Consider the following 17,071-nt stretch of genomic DNA (forward strand, 5'->3'; position numbering starts at 1 on the left):
ATGCCAAATTTCAAGGGGGGAACTGCAATTGATTTTTAGAGGCACAGTTCAAACTGAAGCACCTCAGAATGCAGCATGGAGTTATTTATGGCAGTTTAGAGAGCTTTTTCTAGTTTTTCTCATGCATGGTTGGTGGAACTTCAGTTCAGGATATTTTGAACATGTTTTTGGACTTTTCAGAGGTGCTTAATAATGAGTTAACTCATTATTTCGACCCAGCTTTTCTGCTTTGAGGCAGTTGTATTGTTTATATATACTCTTTTTATTTTGAAGGAAAGGGTTCAGATTTTGAGGGAGGATGCTTATGTGATTTGATCCTTAAGTGTAAATTTTTATGATTCTGATCCATTATGCAGATGTACTGTTTTGAGGACCTTTGATGAAAATAGAGTTTTCATTGGAACCAGTTTTGGAGTTGACAGATTTAGTTGTGTGCATTAAGGTGATTGATGTTATTCAAATTGTGTTTTAATTATAGGCCTTTCTGAATGATGTCTTATCTTGTACCTTCTTTATAAATAGCTGTTCATAGGTTTTGAGTTGTGTTTAAATTATTGATGTATTCGATTGTGATTAAATTCCTTTCGTATATTTTCAAAGTTCATAGACCTTCTCTTAAATTATTGATGTGAATTAGCAGATTTTCAAATAAGGTTTCTTGTGAATGTCTTGTCAAATCTTTCATTGTGTCTCAAGTATAGCAATAATCTGTGTTATCAATTTTGGTGTATCACCTTACTTCTTTAAGTTTTCCGTGTTTTAGGTCATCTTTTTACCCTTTTCCATCTGAAAGTTTTTCACATTTCCATTAGTATAAGTAAGGTATAAGATATATTATACAGGAACCAGCCTAGGATCCGGAGGTTCAGCCAAGTTATAAGTTACCCACAACTTTTGGCTGATCCCATGTTTCTTCAAAATCACTGCAAGTTTTAGGACTTAAAGTAAATTTCAGGGTGCAGATTTTGGAGATAACAGGAATCTCAAATGCTAATATATTTGTTCAAGTGAGATGACCCCAACATTGTCTATATGAGGTCTTGACATCACTTGGATAGGCTTGGTTGATGATTTGATATTGTTGGCTATCATAAGGGGATTTACAAAAATGTTCCTAGACAGAAAATGTAATTATCTCAATATGAATGATTATACTTTTTTAATGATAGGACTTCAGATTTAATGAAAGTCAAATAATGATAGGACTTTAGATTCTTTTGTTGCCCAAGCATTTTCAGGTTCTACAAAGCTTGTAACACTTCACATATTCTACAGAACCACTTTCAAATAAATTTAAAAGGGATAAGGGTATAGGAAGTTATTTAAGAATCCCAAGGACAATGATAGTTATAAATGATGCTTCATATAGACTCTAATAAACTGATTTTTACTCAATGAGACTACTCACAATTCCAAAAAAAATAGTGCAATCTCCAAAGGAGGCAAAAGAATTTCAGACTATAAACATAAATTCAACTTCAAGTACCCAATAGTGGCACAACTCAAACATGCATTCACAATTGAACTAATGATCAAATTAGGTTTAGACTAACCATACACTATAACTTACATTAACTAGATACAAATAATATGAACTAGAAATTGATCAAGTATTCTTCATTTTTCACCATTAAAATTATCATTGAATTGAAACTAACTTTGAAGAGTAGAAACCATGCATACATCAAAACAACACAAGAAAAAAATCACAAGTTCATTGTGTCACTTGCATTAACTTCAAATGTTGTTTATAACATTCTTTGTTCATCAATTTCCACTATTATTTTTGCATCCTAATAGCTACTAGCTACCAACTACTAACTTTCCAAAGGAGAAAAATATTGCCTTTTATAGAGAAGGCTTACAAGATCAACGATGGATATAAAATTGTTAGAGTAGTGGTTGTCATTGCACCAAAAGATCGACCTGTCAATGGTCGATATAACCACTAGACTTATAGAACATAAGAGGCAGTTAAGCCATGCCACAAATCCCGAATGGGAACATTGGTGGTTGGTCCAATAATCCCACCTCTCAATGTTACTAGAGGAGATTCGAAATTGTAACCAAGCTCTGATACCACTTGTTAGACTAGTGGTTGTTGCACCAAAAAATTGATCTGTCAATATCTGATACAACTAGACATATAGACCACATTAGGTGGTTAAGCCATGTCACGAATCTTGAATGGGAATGCTGGTGGTTAGTCCAACAATCCCCCCTCAATGTTACTGTTACTCAATTTTGACACATGTTAAAATTTAGTTATGGAAAATCAAATGGAGTAAAACATACATTTTTTCACTTTCAAGACATACCTAGAATTGCAAAAAAGAAACACTTTTCATTCATATTGATATAATAGATAGTGTCCTTGTATTATTCACCATGATGGTACAATTGATATTTACAAGCACGAAATAAAGATGTTAAAATTGAAATTCTCTCACACATTTGACCACGATAGTAGTCTCTATCTATTGATATATATTCCTACTCTACCAAAATAAATAAAATGAAAGAAGTATAAAGAGAGGAAAGGTCATGGGCACTAGTCATTTCTTGTAATGACTGGTTGAGTTGCATCCACTTGCTTCCACCTGTTCACTGCTCCGAATTGCATCCCTTCCATGCATCCAACCCCTGCATTCATAGAAAAAAGTTGTTAGATCCAATGGATGTAAGCAATGCCAACACCTCACCTCGTCTCACATTCACATTCCTAACATGCTACTCATCTCAGCAAAATAAAAGCATACATCAGTAGAGAAAGAAAAACAATCATGACAAATGCTTTATTACTAACATGTTTGTTTCCTGTGCAACATGATCATAATAGATTGAATTATTTGTGTGTGGCTAATTCATAATAGAAAAGAAAAAGCATCAAAGGGACAAGTCATTTTGATTTGAAACCTTTTGCTTTCAATATCAGAAAAAGTCAAACATTAAAGGGACAAGTCAAATAGGCTTGAAACCTTTTGTTTCAAATAGAGTAACAAAGATGAAAGCATCAAGTTGCAACAAAGAACAATACAAGTGTGCTGAAAGGGAAGAGCTACAACCAATTAAAGGAAATGAAAACATTATTTTCAGAATCCAGTAAGTATCAAAGTGCAGATTTGAAATAAACAAAGGAGTATGAAATTCATAGGATTAAAATATGTAATGAAACCGAGCAAAGCTACAAATAGAACTAATACAAATGACAAATATCAAGATGATGCAAAAGAACAGATACATAACAAAGATATCTGATTTCATGTTTGAAGCAACATAAGTCTATCAATGAAGGCACATGAATGACATGCTTGACAAGAAGACGGAACCAGTTGTGTGCTAAAATGTTGTCACACTTCTATGAATCATTACATGTAAGAAAACTCAAGAATGAGCCCTCACAAATCGATCCATAGCTCTCTACTCATAGAGTGCAAGGGTTTGCAATGGAGGCCCTCAGTTTGACCTATTTTTGTGCCCATGCAAGTACACCATGAGATGAGAGATTCAAAGAGGAAAAGCAAGAATGCTAGTCTCCATGATCTTCAAATATGCATGAAAATAAGATCTAATCTATGAAAACAAAATCTAATCTATAAATTCAAGATCTAAGCTAAAAGCCCATGATGGGTGCAAGAGAGAAAAAGACAAGAAAATAGAAGTTCTCCAAAAAAAGCTTTTGTATTCAAACTCCTTCAAAAATTGATCTTCAAACCTGCAACATAACGATAGCATAATCATGGGTGTCTAACATGAGGAGAGGGCTCTCCCTTATAAAGGAAATTATGGAGGTGAGAGGCTTCTCACAACCAATATGGGATAATAGAGCTTGATCCATGTGAGACAAAATTCCACCAATGAGAAAAGATGAGTGGTTGAGAAGAAAGTGGTGATCCATGTGAGACAAGATTCCACCAATTAGAAAAGAGGAGTGGTTGAGGAGAAAGTGGAAAGATAAATCCCACTTAGATCACTTTTTTAAGTGTAGAGAAATTAAATAAAAAGAATTTATTTTATTTCCTTTTTTCATCAAAAGAGATATTTAAGTGGGATTTTTATTTAATTAAAAGGGAGCAAGTTCTTTTTAATTAAATAGAAGATATTTAATTTAATTAAAAGAGAGGTTTTTCTCTTAATTAATTAAATGTAGATGAACTGTTTAATTAAAAGAGAGGTTTTCTTTTAATTAAATAGGGATTTTATTTTATTTAATTAAAAGAGAAGATTTTCTTTTAATTAAATAAGACTTGGAATAAAATGATCAATCTTAGAAATGAAATAAATCGAATTTGATCAAAGAAATTGATTTGAATTGATTTAATAAAATATTACAAACCATTGATTCAGAAAATTTGATAAATTGATAAATTGAATAATGGGGGCCCATAGTCTAGGCGACCATTTTTGGGTGCATACACCAGTCACTGCAAATATTGGAGTTTGAAGGTGTATTAGAGTATAATTTAGGACTTATGGATACTAAAGATCAAGAAAAAAGGAAGAAAGTGGTTAATTAAGCTAGGCCTAGCAAAACCTGGAAAGAATAGGACCCTAGGGATGGAGTTATGGGGGCTACTTGGCAGCTATGGCTATGGGTCGCTGTTATGATATTCTTAAATGTGCTATAGCTGATACACACATGACAACATAGGATGGATATGACACCTTTTACACTAAAAAATAGATGGGTATGCCTACATATAATCCTACAGGTTATGAATACAACTCTTTAATACATCTATTATAAATAATCAAAGTGAAGTTGCTGCTTGTACATGGCATGGTTGATAAGAATGTTCACTTCAGGCATACAACAAGACTATCTAATAACAGAAAAAGAATGGTAAGTGTATAACTTATGGCTATTAAAATAGTTGTATAATCACTCCACAATGAACCCAATTGCAACCGCGGAAGGAAAACACCATCAAACTGTGCGAATAGGAGGATAAAAGACACAAAAAAATCTCCACATTCAATATAGCCAAAAGAGCCACGGTATGAAGATCCAAAGACAACAGCTCCAAGACAAGGAAGTCCCCAGGGACACCAGAAGGACAAGTCACAGCAAGAAGATCACAGAAAAATGCCTCAATACAACCTAGTAAATTCCAGATTTCTAGCAAGACATTCACGGCATCAAAAGTAGCCATGAACAAAAAATGGCTTTTCAAACAACAACAAGATCTCCATGTTAAGTTTCATTCAAATGCTCAGCAAAATACCAGGTTATGACAAGAACAAGGAGCAAAAAACATCCCAAGATAACCTTCAAAAAAACTATAATGGCATTCGAAAATGCAGAGAAGATAAAGACAACAGCAACGTTCAGAAAAGACTAGTAGAGAAAGACAGTCGCGGCATCATGAAAGTCCATAAAAAATTACAAATAAACTTCTAGATTTATCCATTTCTTCCTGCAACTAGGGTTTTAACCCTTCTCATCCTTTCCAAAAAAAGCTATTAAATTAGCCAAAATCTTGTTTTATTTTGCCTTTATCTTTCCCTTAAGCTGATTGAAGTGAGATTTTGGGTCTGCCAAATTTCTTATAAAAAGGGGGTGTCTTATAAAGTATTATGATTAATGATTCTTTTATGAGTTGTTTATCATGTTTTATAAAACATTTAATAATTCTTTAATTGCTTATTCTTATTGCATATTTTTTGCAAAATGTAATTATTATTTTAAAAATTGATAACTTATAAATTGATTATTTAAATAATAAGTTTAAATACAATTAAATAATAAGTTAAAAAGGGGATTTTTGTAGTTTTGGATTAAACATTTGAGTCATTGGTCAACTTGGAGAAAAGGGAAATAAAATGGTTGAGCTATCATTGACTAAAAGTGTCAAGAGAGAGTTGAAGTTCTTAAATGCTTAAATTCAAGGGAGCTGTCTCAGTTACTATTTTTAGATTCTCAGATCTGACTCATGACTTTGGAGTCAATTTTGGAGCGATTTGTGGCATTTATGAAGTCTTTTTGGACTTGTCCATATGTGTATTTAATCAAGGCACAGTTTGGGGTACATGTGGCATGTTTTTGGAGCTTTTAGACTACTTTTGTAAGCAGTTTTCTTTGATTTTTGACCCTCACTTCCTCATCATTTAGGTTTTTCCATTTTTCAAGTTTACCTCTTTACCCTTTTCCATACAAACTCCACACCTTTTATTAGTATAGGTGAGATATCAGATATATCAGATAGGACCTGGCCTAGAATCCAAGGATTCAATCAGGTCATAGATTATCCACAACCTCTGATTGATCTAATGTTGCTCCAAAATTGTTGAGGGTTTCAGGGCTTAAGCACTAGGGTGCAATTTTTTTTTATAACAATTACCTGAGGAGATTCGAACTTGTAACCAAGCTCTGATACCACTTGTTAGATTGGTAGTTTTTGTTGCACCGAAAGATTGATTTGTCAATGCGTGATACAACCACTACACTTATAGACCATAGGAGAGTTAATCCATGCCACAAATTCCAAAGGGGAGCATTAGTGGTTAGTCCAACATAAATCACTTCAAGGGCTCAATTCTTCCTTCTAAAAACATTACGATATTTAAAATGATATCTTCTATCTAGTCCCAATAGAAGATGAAATAGTTGTACCTGACCCTATTAGAGGACAAAAGCAACGTGCTTGGTGTCACAAAAACAAAAGAGTAGGTACATGTAAATATAATTTTTTGAGTTTTCAATGTTACATCTAATTGGTCCTCAAATTTTCCAATTCCTTTTACAATAGACCACATTTTGAATGCTTTCACGGAAATAGTTATTTTGTGTGTCTTTAGGTATATCCTTGTTTCCATACATGCCCTATGCTTGTTTTATAGAGAATGACCAAATGATTTCATCCTTTGATGCAATGACATTTTCTTGAAAATAATATTCCTAATCAAGGGTGATGACTATATCAATTCCTTATAAGCTAAGGGCCATATATTATTGTCAATGTCTTGTAGGTTGGCTCTGTTGTTTCTATGTGGGTATCTTCAGAGTTTTTCTAGAAGTCAAATAATGATCTTAGACTGCAACTTCGATGGTCATTAGAGATGTAATTTCCAACTAATAGCTTCCTATGGTCATAGTTTATAAACTACTATTCACTATTCAAAACCCCATCGATCAACAATTGATTGCTGAGTTTTTTGATGTATTGACAATACCACCACTATCTCTCTTCTTCATTTTCTAATCTTTTGTTCATTTTTTTATTGATTCCTTTTCTTCTCTAATATCTTTCAATGACTGACTACTCTCGTTCGTGTCTTGTTATAGTTTGGCAATGTTCCGCATCTTCCCATTCATATCAATGACTATGACTACTATTGGTGACTGGAAGTTGCTTTGATATCCATCTACTGGGCATTTTGATGCTACTTTGACCTTTCTTCATATCTTATCCTTACCATGTATCCCTCCTCATGTGTGCACTAGATAGCTCTGTCTTGTTCCGACCTACTAGCTATCTTCACTTTGGCTGATGAGGGAGGTCCAATTATTAGCTTTTTATTCAATACTGACTGGAATTTATCGTAACTTGATGACGATATGATGTGTTAAAAAGGAGATATGTATGTTTGAGAATTGAAGTTTGATCAATTCATCTTTATTGAATTCAATGTGTTGTTCTATCTTACTTGTTTGCTCTTCCTTATTTCTGATTGCTCATAAATTTTCTCCCCTCTAGCATTCCTTACTTCTCTTTCTTATATATTCGTGAGATGTAAAGGTCACAACTACCCATTTGATTGTTTGTAATGGTTAAATTTGTTCTTCAATTTAATATACTTATATGGCCTTGTTTTACATTGAAAGGTTTGATAAATAAATAAATAAATTTATTTATTTCATGATAGTAAATTATCTATATTATTTATCAAATATTAATTTAATATATTTCAATGTATCTATTGCAATATTTTTTTTTATTATAATATTTTTTGTATTCCAAATATTTGATACATTTGATTTATTTATTGTTATTTTATTTATCTAATTATATTAGAGAAGTATCCTAACAATATCATTTCTTTATTTATTAATAATTATTTTATTAATATAATATATAATGTTTAATTATGATAATATTGATTTAATATATTATATATAATTATATTTGTCTATTAATGTACTATATAATTTTTATTTTATTTCTTTTTCCAAGATATTTTTATTATTTATTATTAGATTCTATTCCAAATTTATTTTGAGCACTTGAACTAGCTATAAACTTTGCTAATTTTCATAGATGTTATTTTGATAAATTGTATGAAAAGTTGATATTTTGTTAACGAAGAATTTGACATTTTGATATATGTTGTTTTGATCAACATTACAAAGGATGAAATCATGAGAGTATAGAAACTATTTTAAAGGATTCAAAGGATTATGTTTTGATAAATGTTATGAGTGATCGAACCATGCTAGCACAAAATTGATTTTACAGCATAACGTTAGGTTACAAAATCTTTTGTATTTGACAATGAATATATATGATTAATTTTGATATGCATATTATGAATTTGTTATTCTAAAATTTGTAACTCTTATGCATCAAGATGATTCATTTTTAAGGGGGGAAGGATGTCACAATGCTTTATAGGCTAATTTCTACGATTCTTGTAGATTAGAATATTGCTTAATGAGTGCATTAATGTGTTGTCATTTATTATTTTACTTCTTTTAGTTTTTTTTTTATTTTTTTAATATTTTAATTAAAATTCCATAGACAATATTTTTAAATTATTTTGGGATAAATTATTTTATACTTGATAGCTTTGGCTGGATACCTAACTAATGTAAATTCAATAGATTCATTTCTTTTAAATAAAGCTAAACTTTTAAATAAATATAATTATATATATTAAATATTCTCATTAGGAATTATAAATAGTTAACATAAATCCAGAAATGAAATGTGTCGAAAAGGGTCATAGGTTATCCTATGACCCCTTTTGACCCATATGAACAATTATAATGTCCCTAGGACCCCAAGGGACTCATGTTGTCAAGGTTATCCTATGACCCCTTTTGATGCATATGAACAAATGAATTATGATTGGATATGAAAAATATGATCCTAAAGCACAATGTGAAACACCCTCACGATGTTTCCAAGCAACAATGGGTTTCCATCCACTGTCCAAGATCGACAGTTTTTGTCTTGTCACCTACTGAAAATTTAAGCTTTTGAAAACTCTCTAAGAGAGAAAATGGAATTTGAATTAATAAAACTAAGTATGCTGCAAATGAATCCTCTCCCCTCCTTTAGGCCCAAACATGTGACTTCATATTCCCATCTCTGTTTCTTTCTTTCCTTTTTAAAATAATAATTTTCCCCACTAAGGAAATAAAGTGTCCATAATAATAAAGTATCATTTAATAATGTGAACGTATTTTATAAAGTCACTTCATTAATTATTCAATTAAATCTTCAGGTATTAGAATCTCTGATCAAATAAACTCGGAAATGCATGAGTGATAGCTTCCCGAAAAGGTCTCGAAAAGATGCTCTAGTCCAACCCTGAAATGCCAAGAATATTAAGTCTGTTGACTTACTAAAAATCGTAAGTGTCTGAAAACCCCATTGAAACAACCCCAATCGGCCAACAACTAAAATTGCCTAGGCCAAAAATTGAATTGATCCCAAAGAATACTCGATTAGCCCATGGTACCAAGGAAAAATGGGCAAACGACACAACAAAGTTCACTAACCTCGAAAAGGGGACATGACTACTAATTAGTAGTTTCCTATCACAATGTACCTATAAATATTCCACATGGATTAAGTTTGATCATAAGTGAGCAATACCTTCATTATTAATATTGAGTTATTAAAAGTGAGTTTTGGTTGCAATAATTTTTCCTTCAAAGGGTTATGTTGAGTAAAATGTCATATTATATGCAAAGGGCACTAGTATTTTCTTGTACTAAACTTAAGATTTTTGTAGCTTTGCTTCTCTTTACATAGGATTATCTACATTATTTCTTCAAGATCTTCTATTGTTCCTAACCTTTAATTCATTTTTATTGAAATTATGTTGATCAAAGGTGAAATTGTTGTATGTTAGCTTGGTCCCTCTTTTATTAGATTTAGCATGATTTCTAGTGCATACAAGCACATGGCATTCTTCATATGTATTGCATTACATTTTCTTGTTCAACAATTTTTTTCTCATTTATTTGCATTATCGCCACTTTAAAGGGAAATTTAAACTAATTGAAGGATATAAATTTTAACATTTTTCATATTGAGATTTATATACATCCATATAAGAATTTTGGATTGTGAAATAATTATCTTTATCTAAGATTTGGGAAAATAGTATTGAAAGATAAGTTAAAAAAGGATGTTACAAAATTTTGTATCTCTACTTCATTGTCTTCCATTTTATGTGTGTGGGAGATTCCGATTTGGAATTCATATTTTTCTTATCTCAGTACAAATTGCTAGTCATGTTAATGGAAAGTTCTTTAATTTTTTCACTAATTATTTCTAAAAGTTTCATGTGTACCTTTCCAGATTTTTTTTTTTCCAATACTTAATCATTTTTTGGGAGAACATAATGTGTTGTGCACGGCGTTGGGTGCATCTATCGGCTATGTATGTTACTATTTCTTGTTAGTAATGAAAATAGTTAGAAGTTTTTCGAATTCCATTAAAAGTGAGATAATGGATCTCTATCTAACGATTCAATGCAACTATGCAGGGTATATTCACAGGCCTATCTTGGGCAGCTTGGGTATTCTTTTTTCCTTTTATTATTTTTGTAATACTCATTTTGAAGATAGTACTCAAATATTATTCAAAAGAGGAAAGATTTCAAAATTAGAAGTTCCAATTTCTGTTTGGAATCTCAATCTTTGCCTGAAAGAATAGAAAGCTCTCTTTTCAAATAAGAATTATCAAACAAGAGGAAATAAATTACCCTCTTATAATTGTTTATCATTTATGCTAATCTGAATAGATGATTATTCTTGCACATCAGATTGGACTAATATTAGTGAGCTGAGTCAAGTACAAGACAAATAAATGTATAAGCATGTTTAACATATTAAACTCATGCACAAATGGACTATGTATGGTAAAACCATAAATTTTGGATGGACTTGGCACTCAAATTCTCACATTGAAAAACCATGAAATATAAGGATTTCCTAATTTGAGTCTTTTACAATGCACTGATCTATAAGTGAACTTAAAAAAAAAATATAACTTATCAATTAGAAGCTACTTTGATCAAATGCACAATTATATATTAGGAAAACAATTACAAAATAGGTTTGAGTTGAAGAAACAATATTTTTAAGTATTTAAGAATTCTCAAGTGTGTATGTATGTAAAACTCATGATTATGAAACCTGTGACATTGAAACAAAAATAAGGGTATAGAGTCATGAGCGGTGTAATGTCTGAAGCATACATAAATTTTTAATTTTCACTCACAATAACCAAGCATGCAACATTAACACCATTTAGTCACCAAGATCCCAATGTGAGCAAGGTGAAAGAATATGGTGGAAGGGGTTTAAAGACTAATATTATAGAAAATTGCTTGTGTTAGCAAGCAACATGGCTCAAAATTGCACTATTAATGTTTTTTTGAACTAATGGAATACTTTTTCTAGCGACAATCCTTTTAGATTACGAAATTAATATTCAATTTGGCAGTGAATCACATAGATAATCATTAGAATGTTGGAAATGCAATTATTTCATTGATATCTTTGTAGCATTTCCATTCTGTAATGTCCCCATTTTCTAAGTTGTCCTTCAGTGGAGTTATTAGTTATCGTTCATTGGAGTTATCTGGCCTATTTTTATTCTTGTAGGCGAAGATAGGAGATTGTTAGTGAATAAAATAAAATTATTATTTATGAAGTTTTCCAAATAAAATAAATCTCAACTCTTGAGGGTAACTTTATTTTAATTAATTTAATAAAAAGTAGCTTAAGTGCACAAATAAAAAAATATTCTAAAAGTGAAGAAACAAAATAACTACTATAAAGTCACTTGAATATATATTTGTAAGTGATTCTTCTAGAAACTTTTATTGATATTAGGTTACATTCTTCTAGAAGATTTGGATAAGCCTTTAAAACGAGGTGAATGCAAGTCAGTTGGGCATTCTTGACTTCTTATTTTCTCGAAGGGCTTGTGTTTGTAGGTTCAACAAGCTTCCTTAGTACATAAAACCTTGGGTTTTTGGTTGATTGGACAAAAACCCATTTAGCTAATCTATCATATCCTCGCTTCTATAAGTTTGTAAGCGTTACGTGTATAAATTTTCCCCTTATGGCTCATTTAATCTGTCATGTGCCAGTAATAAAATGTTAGTGGCTCCTCTTTGTGGGGTGCTTGTGGCACCCCCTTTGGTGTGGACTTATCTTCATAATTCAAACTTGGTCGCTAGTCTTATTGTGGGCCAACTTGCTTACTTTGAGAGGTGTTTGACATTTATATATTTGATATTCTTGGAGTATCAATTATGTTTAGTGAAGACATTTTCTCTCTCATTTCTTGCAATTGCAACATGAAATTGGCTACATAGGCTTGTAGTTTCAAAGGTGCAAGATCCTCCCTAATCAACCCAACCAATTTGGTGAATGGTGCGATCAAGGACTGCAAAATCGACAAATACATATCGTTTCAGTTTGTCGGTGATCTTTGTGACAGTGATACATTTGTCGAGAGTGGACAACACATCATCATATATCTTCAAAAATTAAATAGCAATAACACCTAAATTCAGTGTTTACAATATCATTATGATCAGCAATCGGGCATACAAAGTCAGAAACATCATAAATAATCAGATCATTCATTTGCATCTCAAATTCATGAATCATTATACTTGGTATATTTGTGACATCAAGCAATATTCATGGCAGTGGTAGTAGAGAATACTATTTGCATGAATTTGTGTGTGTATTGGCCACAATAGACAATACATCTATCTATCTATCTATCGATATATCGGTGATACCAAAGATATATCAGTGACACCATCAATTTGGATCAGTTGTGGGAATCCTCCTTGCTTAGTTAAAGACTGAATTAGAGTGGTATATCTTTTCAAATTCGCAGAGTTTACGTTACACATTTATAGATGTTTTGCTGGCAAATGATATAATTATAAGGGGACTCGGATTAATTGAGTTTGACTGCTCACATTTATGAATTTCCATGTTTGGATTAAGGATGCCATGGAGTAATTATTTTGAAAGTTGAAGTTGACTATGAAACCATCCTCTTTGGAAAAATACTAGTCACATGGGAATAAAAATCATTTCTTTGACAAATAATAGGCCACGAAAATGATTGAAGGGCGTGCAAGGTTTCATGAGACTATTTATGCAGTCAATTTTGATATAGAAGCAGAGATAAGGGTTGTAGCTAGTAGAGCATGGAGATATGAGGACTCACAAACTTACTATTATTGAAATTCTACACATGCTGGAATTTTTTCTTAAACAGTAACACTGCATTAGAATTCATACAAACTATTCATTTGCACTTTAACAATTTTTGCAAATCATATAGAAATCATTAGCAAAAGAAAAGAATAATGTTCATTGTATAAATCATCAACTGATGTGTACAATTTTCAGTTTTACAAACATGGAATGAATTGAAAATGCTGAAAATGAAGATCTCACACAAGCCGTGAGTCTAACTACTGCGTTTCATACATATTCACAATATGAAAAAATAAGACATATGAAGGTAGGGTCAGAGGTAACCAGTCATTGCCTTTTCAGCTTTCGATTGGTATAGTGATCCATGATGTTGTTCTTGGTTCAGCTCATGGTCTGCCAAGCTTTGGTTTTCTTCTTCCTGCATGAAGGAAAAGAGTGGGTTTAGATCTCAAAAGATCTAAGCAATGACTGAATACCTATAACTAGTCATCCCACACATGTACTATCTTTCCCTATTCTAAATACATATCAAAGATAGTGAAGTGCATTCTCAATGCCCAAGTGAGGAAAGAGAAAATTTAATGTTTGATTTTTGAAATTTGGAATAGTTATATTAAAGACTGCAAGATCAAATAGAAAAATATAATGTTAAAGGAACAAATTATTTTTGATATGAAACCTTTCATTGTAATCAAATACAAGCATGTTAATTTCACAAGGAATAGGTACTGAAAAATTATGGATGCAAAGTCACAGAAAGTGGTTTATGAGTGTTACGAGCCCGTGCTTGAACCTCATAAATACTCTTTATTTGCTGAGTTTGCATCTATATTATGATACAAGAAATAACTAAACAACTGTTCAAGATGGTCAAAGGAAAATTACAAAAGATATGGACAACAAGATCTTGCAAGCAGAGAAGCCACAAATCTTAAAAGAGGAGGTGGGCAATATTATACATCATGACAAAATGTTGCTCATTCAAAAGATTGATAATAGAAGTTTGTATATGTATGTGCAGCCATTATTGAAAATATAAAAGAGCGGAGATATTATTGTGATATCAATCAAACACATATAAAAGGTATGATCATGCCTATAGCTTCAACCTTAATTACAATGCATGCTGCCATTATTTCTAGAATCAAACGGATATCAAGGCTACAGTATTTATTCATTTGCAAGAAATTGTTACTAAGAAATGCAGATCAAGTTCATTTTCACTTTTGGAGCAGCAAATGAAGCATATTTTCTTGACACTACAATGGATACAGAAGACAACAAAAAAGGAACAAGTATACCAGTAGATAAAACCCCAATCTTGTCAGCAGATCCTATATTGACTATAGTGCTTCATAAGTTGTGACAGTAAATGAAGCTGAGAATGTAAATCAAGCGAACAAAGGGCAGAATAAATGAAAACAGAGATAAAATGAATAACCATTTTGAGCAAAATGCCCAACTCCATCAAAAGAAATGGCAACGTCTACCTAGGTCATGACATCAACATCAAAAGAAATCAAAAGGAATGGTAAGTCACATTTATCAAAAGCACAACTTATTCTAGAAAAAAGCTCATTCATAGTAGGTGAAAGGAACAACAAAACAAATGGCAAAATAAATGAAAGGCAAGAAGTGAAAGAACCCTCATTGCTACAGAGAAAATACAAAATTACCCAGAAAGTATTTTGCTTCTATTCACTTCAATATCTCAAATTTTCAGAAATACGCATTGGCAGGTCTAATCATGGCTGTTAACCCAGCAAAATGGCTATCTACAGCAGCTGCATGTTCACAAATGGCAACCAAATAATAGAGAAAGAATGGCTCCAACTCCAAGTTTCAAAAGCCACGATACAACAATGGCTTTCTTAGATCAAGGAGTAAAATGACATCAGGATAGAAGATAAAACTTCATATTGGTAGCTGCGAAAAGGGATTCAATCATGGTGTCAAACCCATTAGTCACATGCATTAGAAGAAAGTAACAAGAAAAATTTCTCTTTGGTATCAACAACACCAGCAAGAGAGATCCAGCTATCAAAAATAAAGCAATGACAGATTGAATATGCTAAAAAATAAGCAAAGAATCAATAAAGATGTTTTCTAACGACAGCGAAAATCAGACTAAATTTGCTTAGAAATGGCGTTAATCATACCTTGGCCTTGAATATCAGCGAACCATGGTGGTTCAAGCATCAGATTTGCTTAAAAACACAATGAATACCTCCAAATCTGACTAAAAATGGAGTAGAAAACCCTAGCAGTCGTTTTTCTTGGCTCTTGAACTTTCCAAGTTTGCTCATGATATGAAAACAATGAAGGATTTAGGTTTGAAAATGGATCACATAAACTCCTTATTTCATTTTCATAATCCTTGAAGTCCGTGGCTTTTTTATGGTATTTAATTCTCATTCTTTTTGTATTGAATTCATGTGCCATGGGGTGTGGAAAGGTTGGGTTAAGTATAAGTGTTTTAACACTTAGTTTTCTAATGTAAAAATATTTGCATTTTAATAGGGTTATTAATTGGTATTTTTATGAGTCATTTTATAATCTTATTTAATTAAATGCAAATAAATAGACCTTTTCCAAGTCATGTCCCTTTTTCAATCTTGTGCTTACAAATTTTTAGGGATTTCAAGTCAATTGTGACATGTGTCTAAAGAGTGGAGGTTGAGTTATTGTGAGAGGGCTAAGTTTTAAAATAGTTGGAGTCATGGAGAGTATATCTGGGGGCTTTTTGAGTCATTTTAGGACTATGGGTCAAATTTTGACCTTGTCTTGGCAGTTTGAAGCCATTTATTGACATTTTAAGTCTTTTAAGGGCAGTTTTGGTGAGTCATAAGTCTCTTTATGGCTTAGTGGACCTTTTTCAAAGGTGGAACCTTATTTTATGGGTTGTTAGGTCCTCTTTTTTAGGCTATTTTCTGATATCCAACCTAAGGGTGGTGTTTGTATTTAGTGAAGTTTTGTACTCACTTTGAGGAGGGTTCTGAATATGCAAAAAAGGGATTTTGTGACATATTTCTGGTGTCCTTAAGATATTTTGTGTCTTTTGTAACTCTATTTTTTTTGAACAGATATTGAATTGGAGCATTTTGGAGTAATTTTCTTTAGATTGATTACAAGCCTTTTTCTTTTCTTTGCAATTTTGTGTAAAAGTCTGATTAATAAGATAAATCTGTGAGTTTTAGGACTCCTTTGTTTCTATCTCAACCCTTACCAAATTGCAAGAATGTAAGTTTGTTTGCAGGTTACATTGTGTGTCATTTCTTAGGACTGTTAAGTGAGATAATAGTGTTTCCTTAGCTTTTCTTTCAAAAACCTCATTGTGAAATATTTATGCAAACCTTTACAAAGTAGAAGTGTTTGTCATAGAGAGAATATTCTAAAGTGAAGTTGTTCATGTTTTATGTATCAATATTTCTGGTGCATCACCTGTTAGCATAAGTTTCATTAAATTTAGCTTGTTTAGAAGGCTATTAGTTGCATAGTTTTTCTTCCTTTTTCCCAAAATCCTTTTCTAGATTGTTCTTGAAGAGTATCAAACGATAATAGAATAGGAACTGGCCTAGAACCCGGAGGTCTCACTTCATTTGCATGTTCCATGTAGAAGTGATTCCCATGTTATACCAGAAC

General features: G+C 31.9%; 1 protein-coding gene across 1 annotated transcript in view; it reads left to right on the forward strand.

Moving 5' to 3' along the window:
* LOC149529869 (uncharacterized) overlaps window positions 1-17,071 on the forward strand; it is a 365,125-nt gene that overhangs the window by 171,925 nt on the left and 176,129 nt on the right. The window contains exons 8-9 of the mRNA XM_089809053.1: window positions 10,533-10,613; window positions 10,720-10,752. Of these exons, the coding sequence (XP_089665179.1) occupies window positions 10,533-10,613; window positions 10,720-10,752 (114 nt within the window). The remainder of the gene's footprint in view (window positions 1-10,532; window positions 10,614-10,719; window positions 10,753-17,071) is intronic.

Source organism: Cupressus sempervirens, chromosome 11 (genome assembly GCF_028749045.1).
Source record: "Cupressus sempervirens isolate cs-2001-9-10 chromosome 11, ASM2874904v1, whole genome shotgun sequence".
NCBI classification, from domain to species: domain Eukaryota; kingdom Viridiplantae; phylum Streptophyta; class Pinopsida; order Cupressales; family Cupressaceae; genus Cupressus; species Cupressus sempervirens.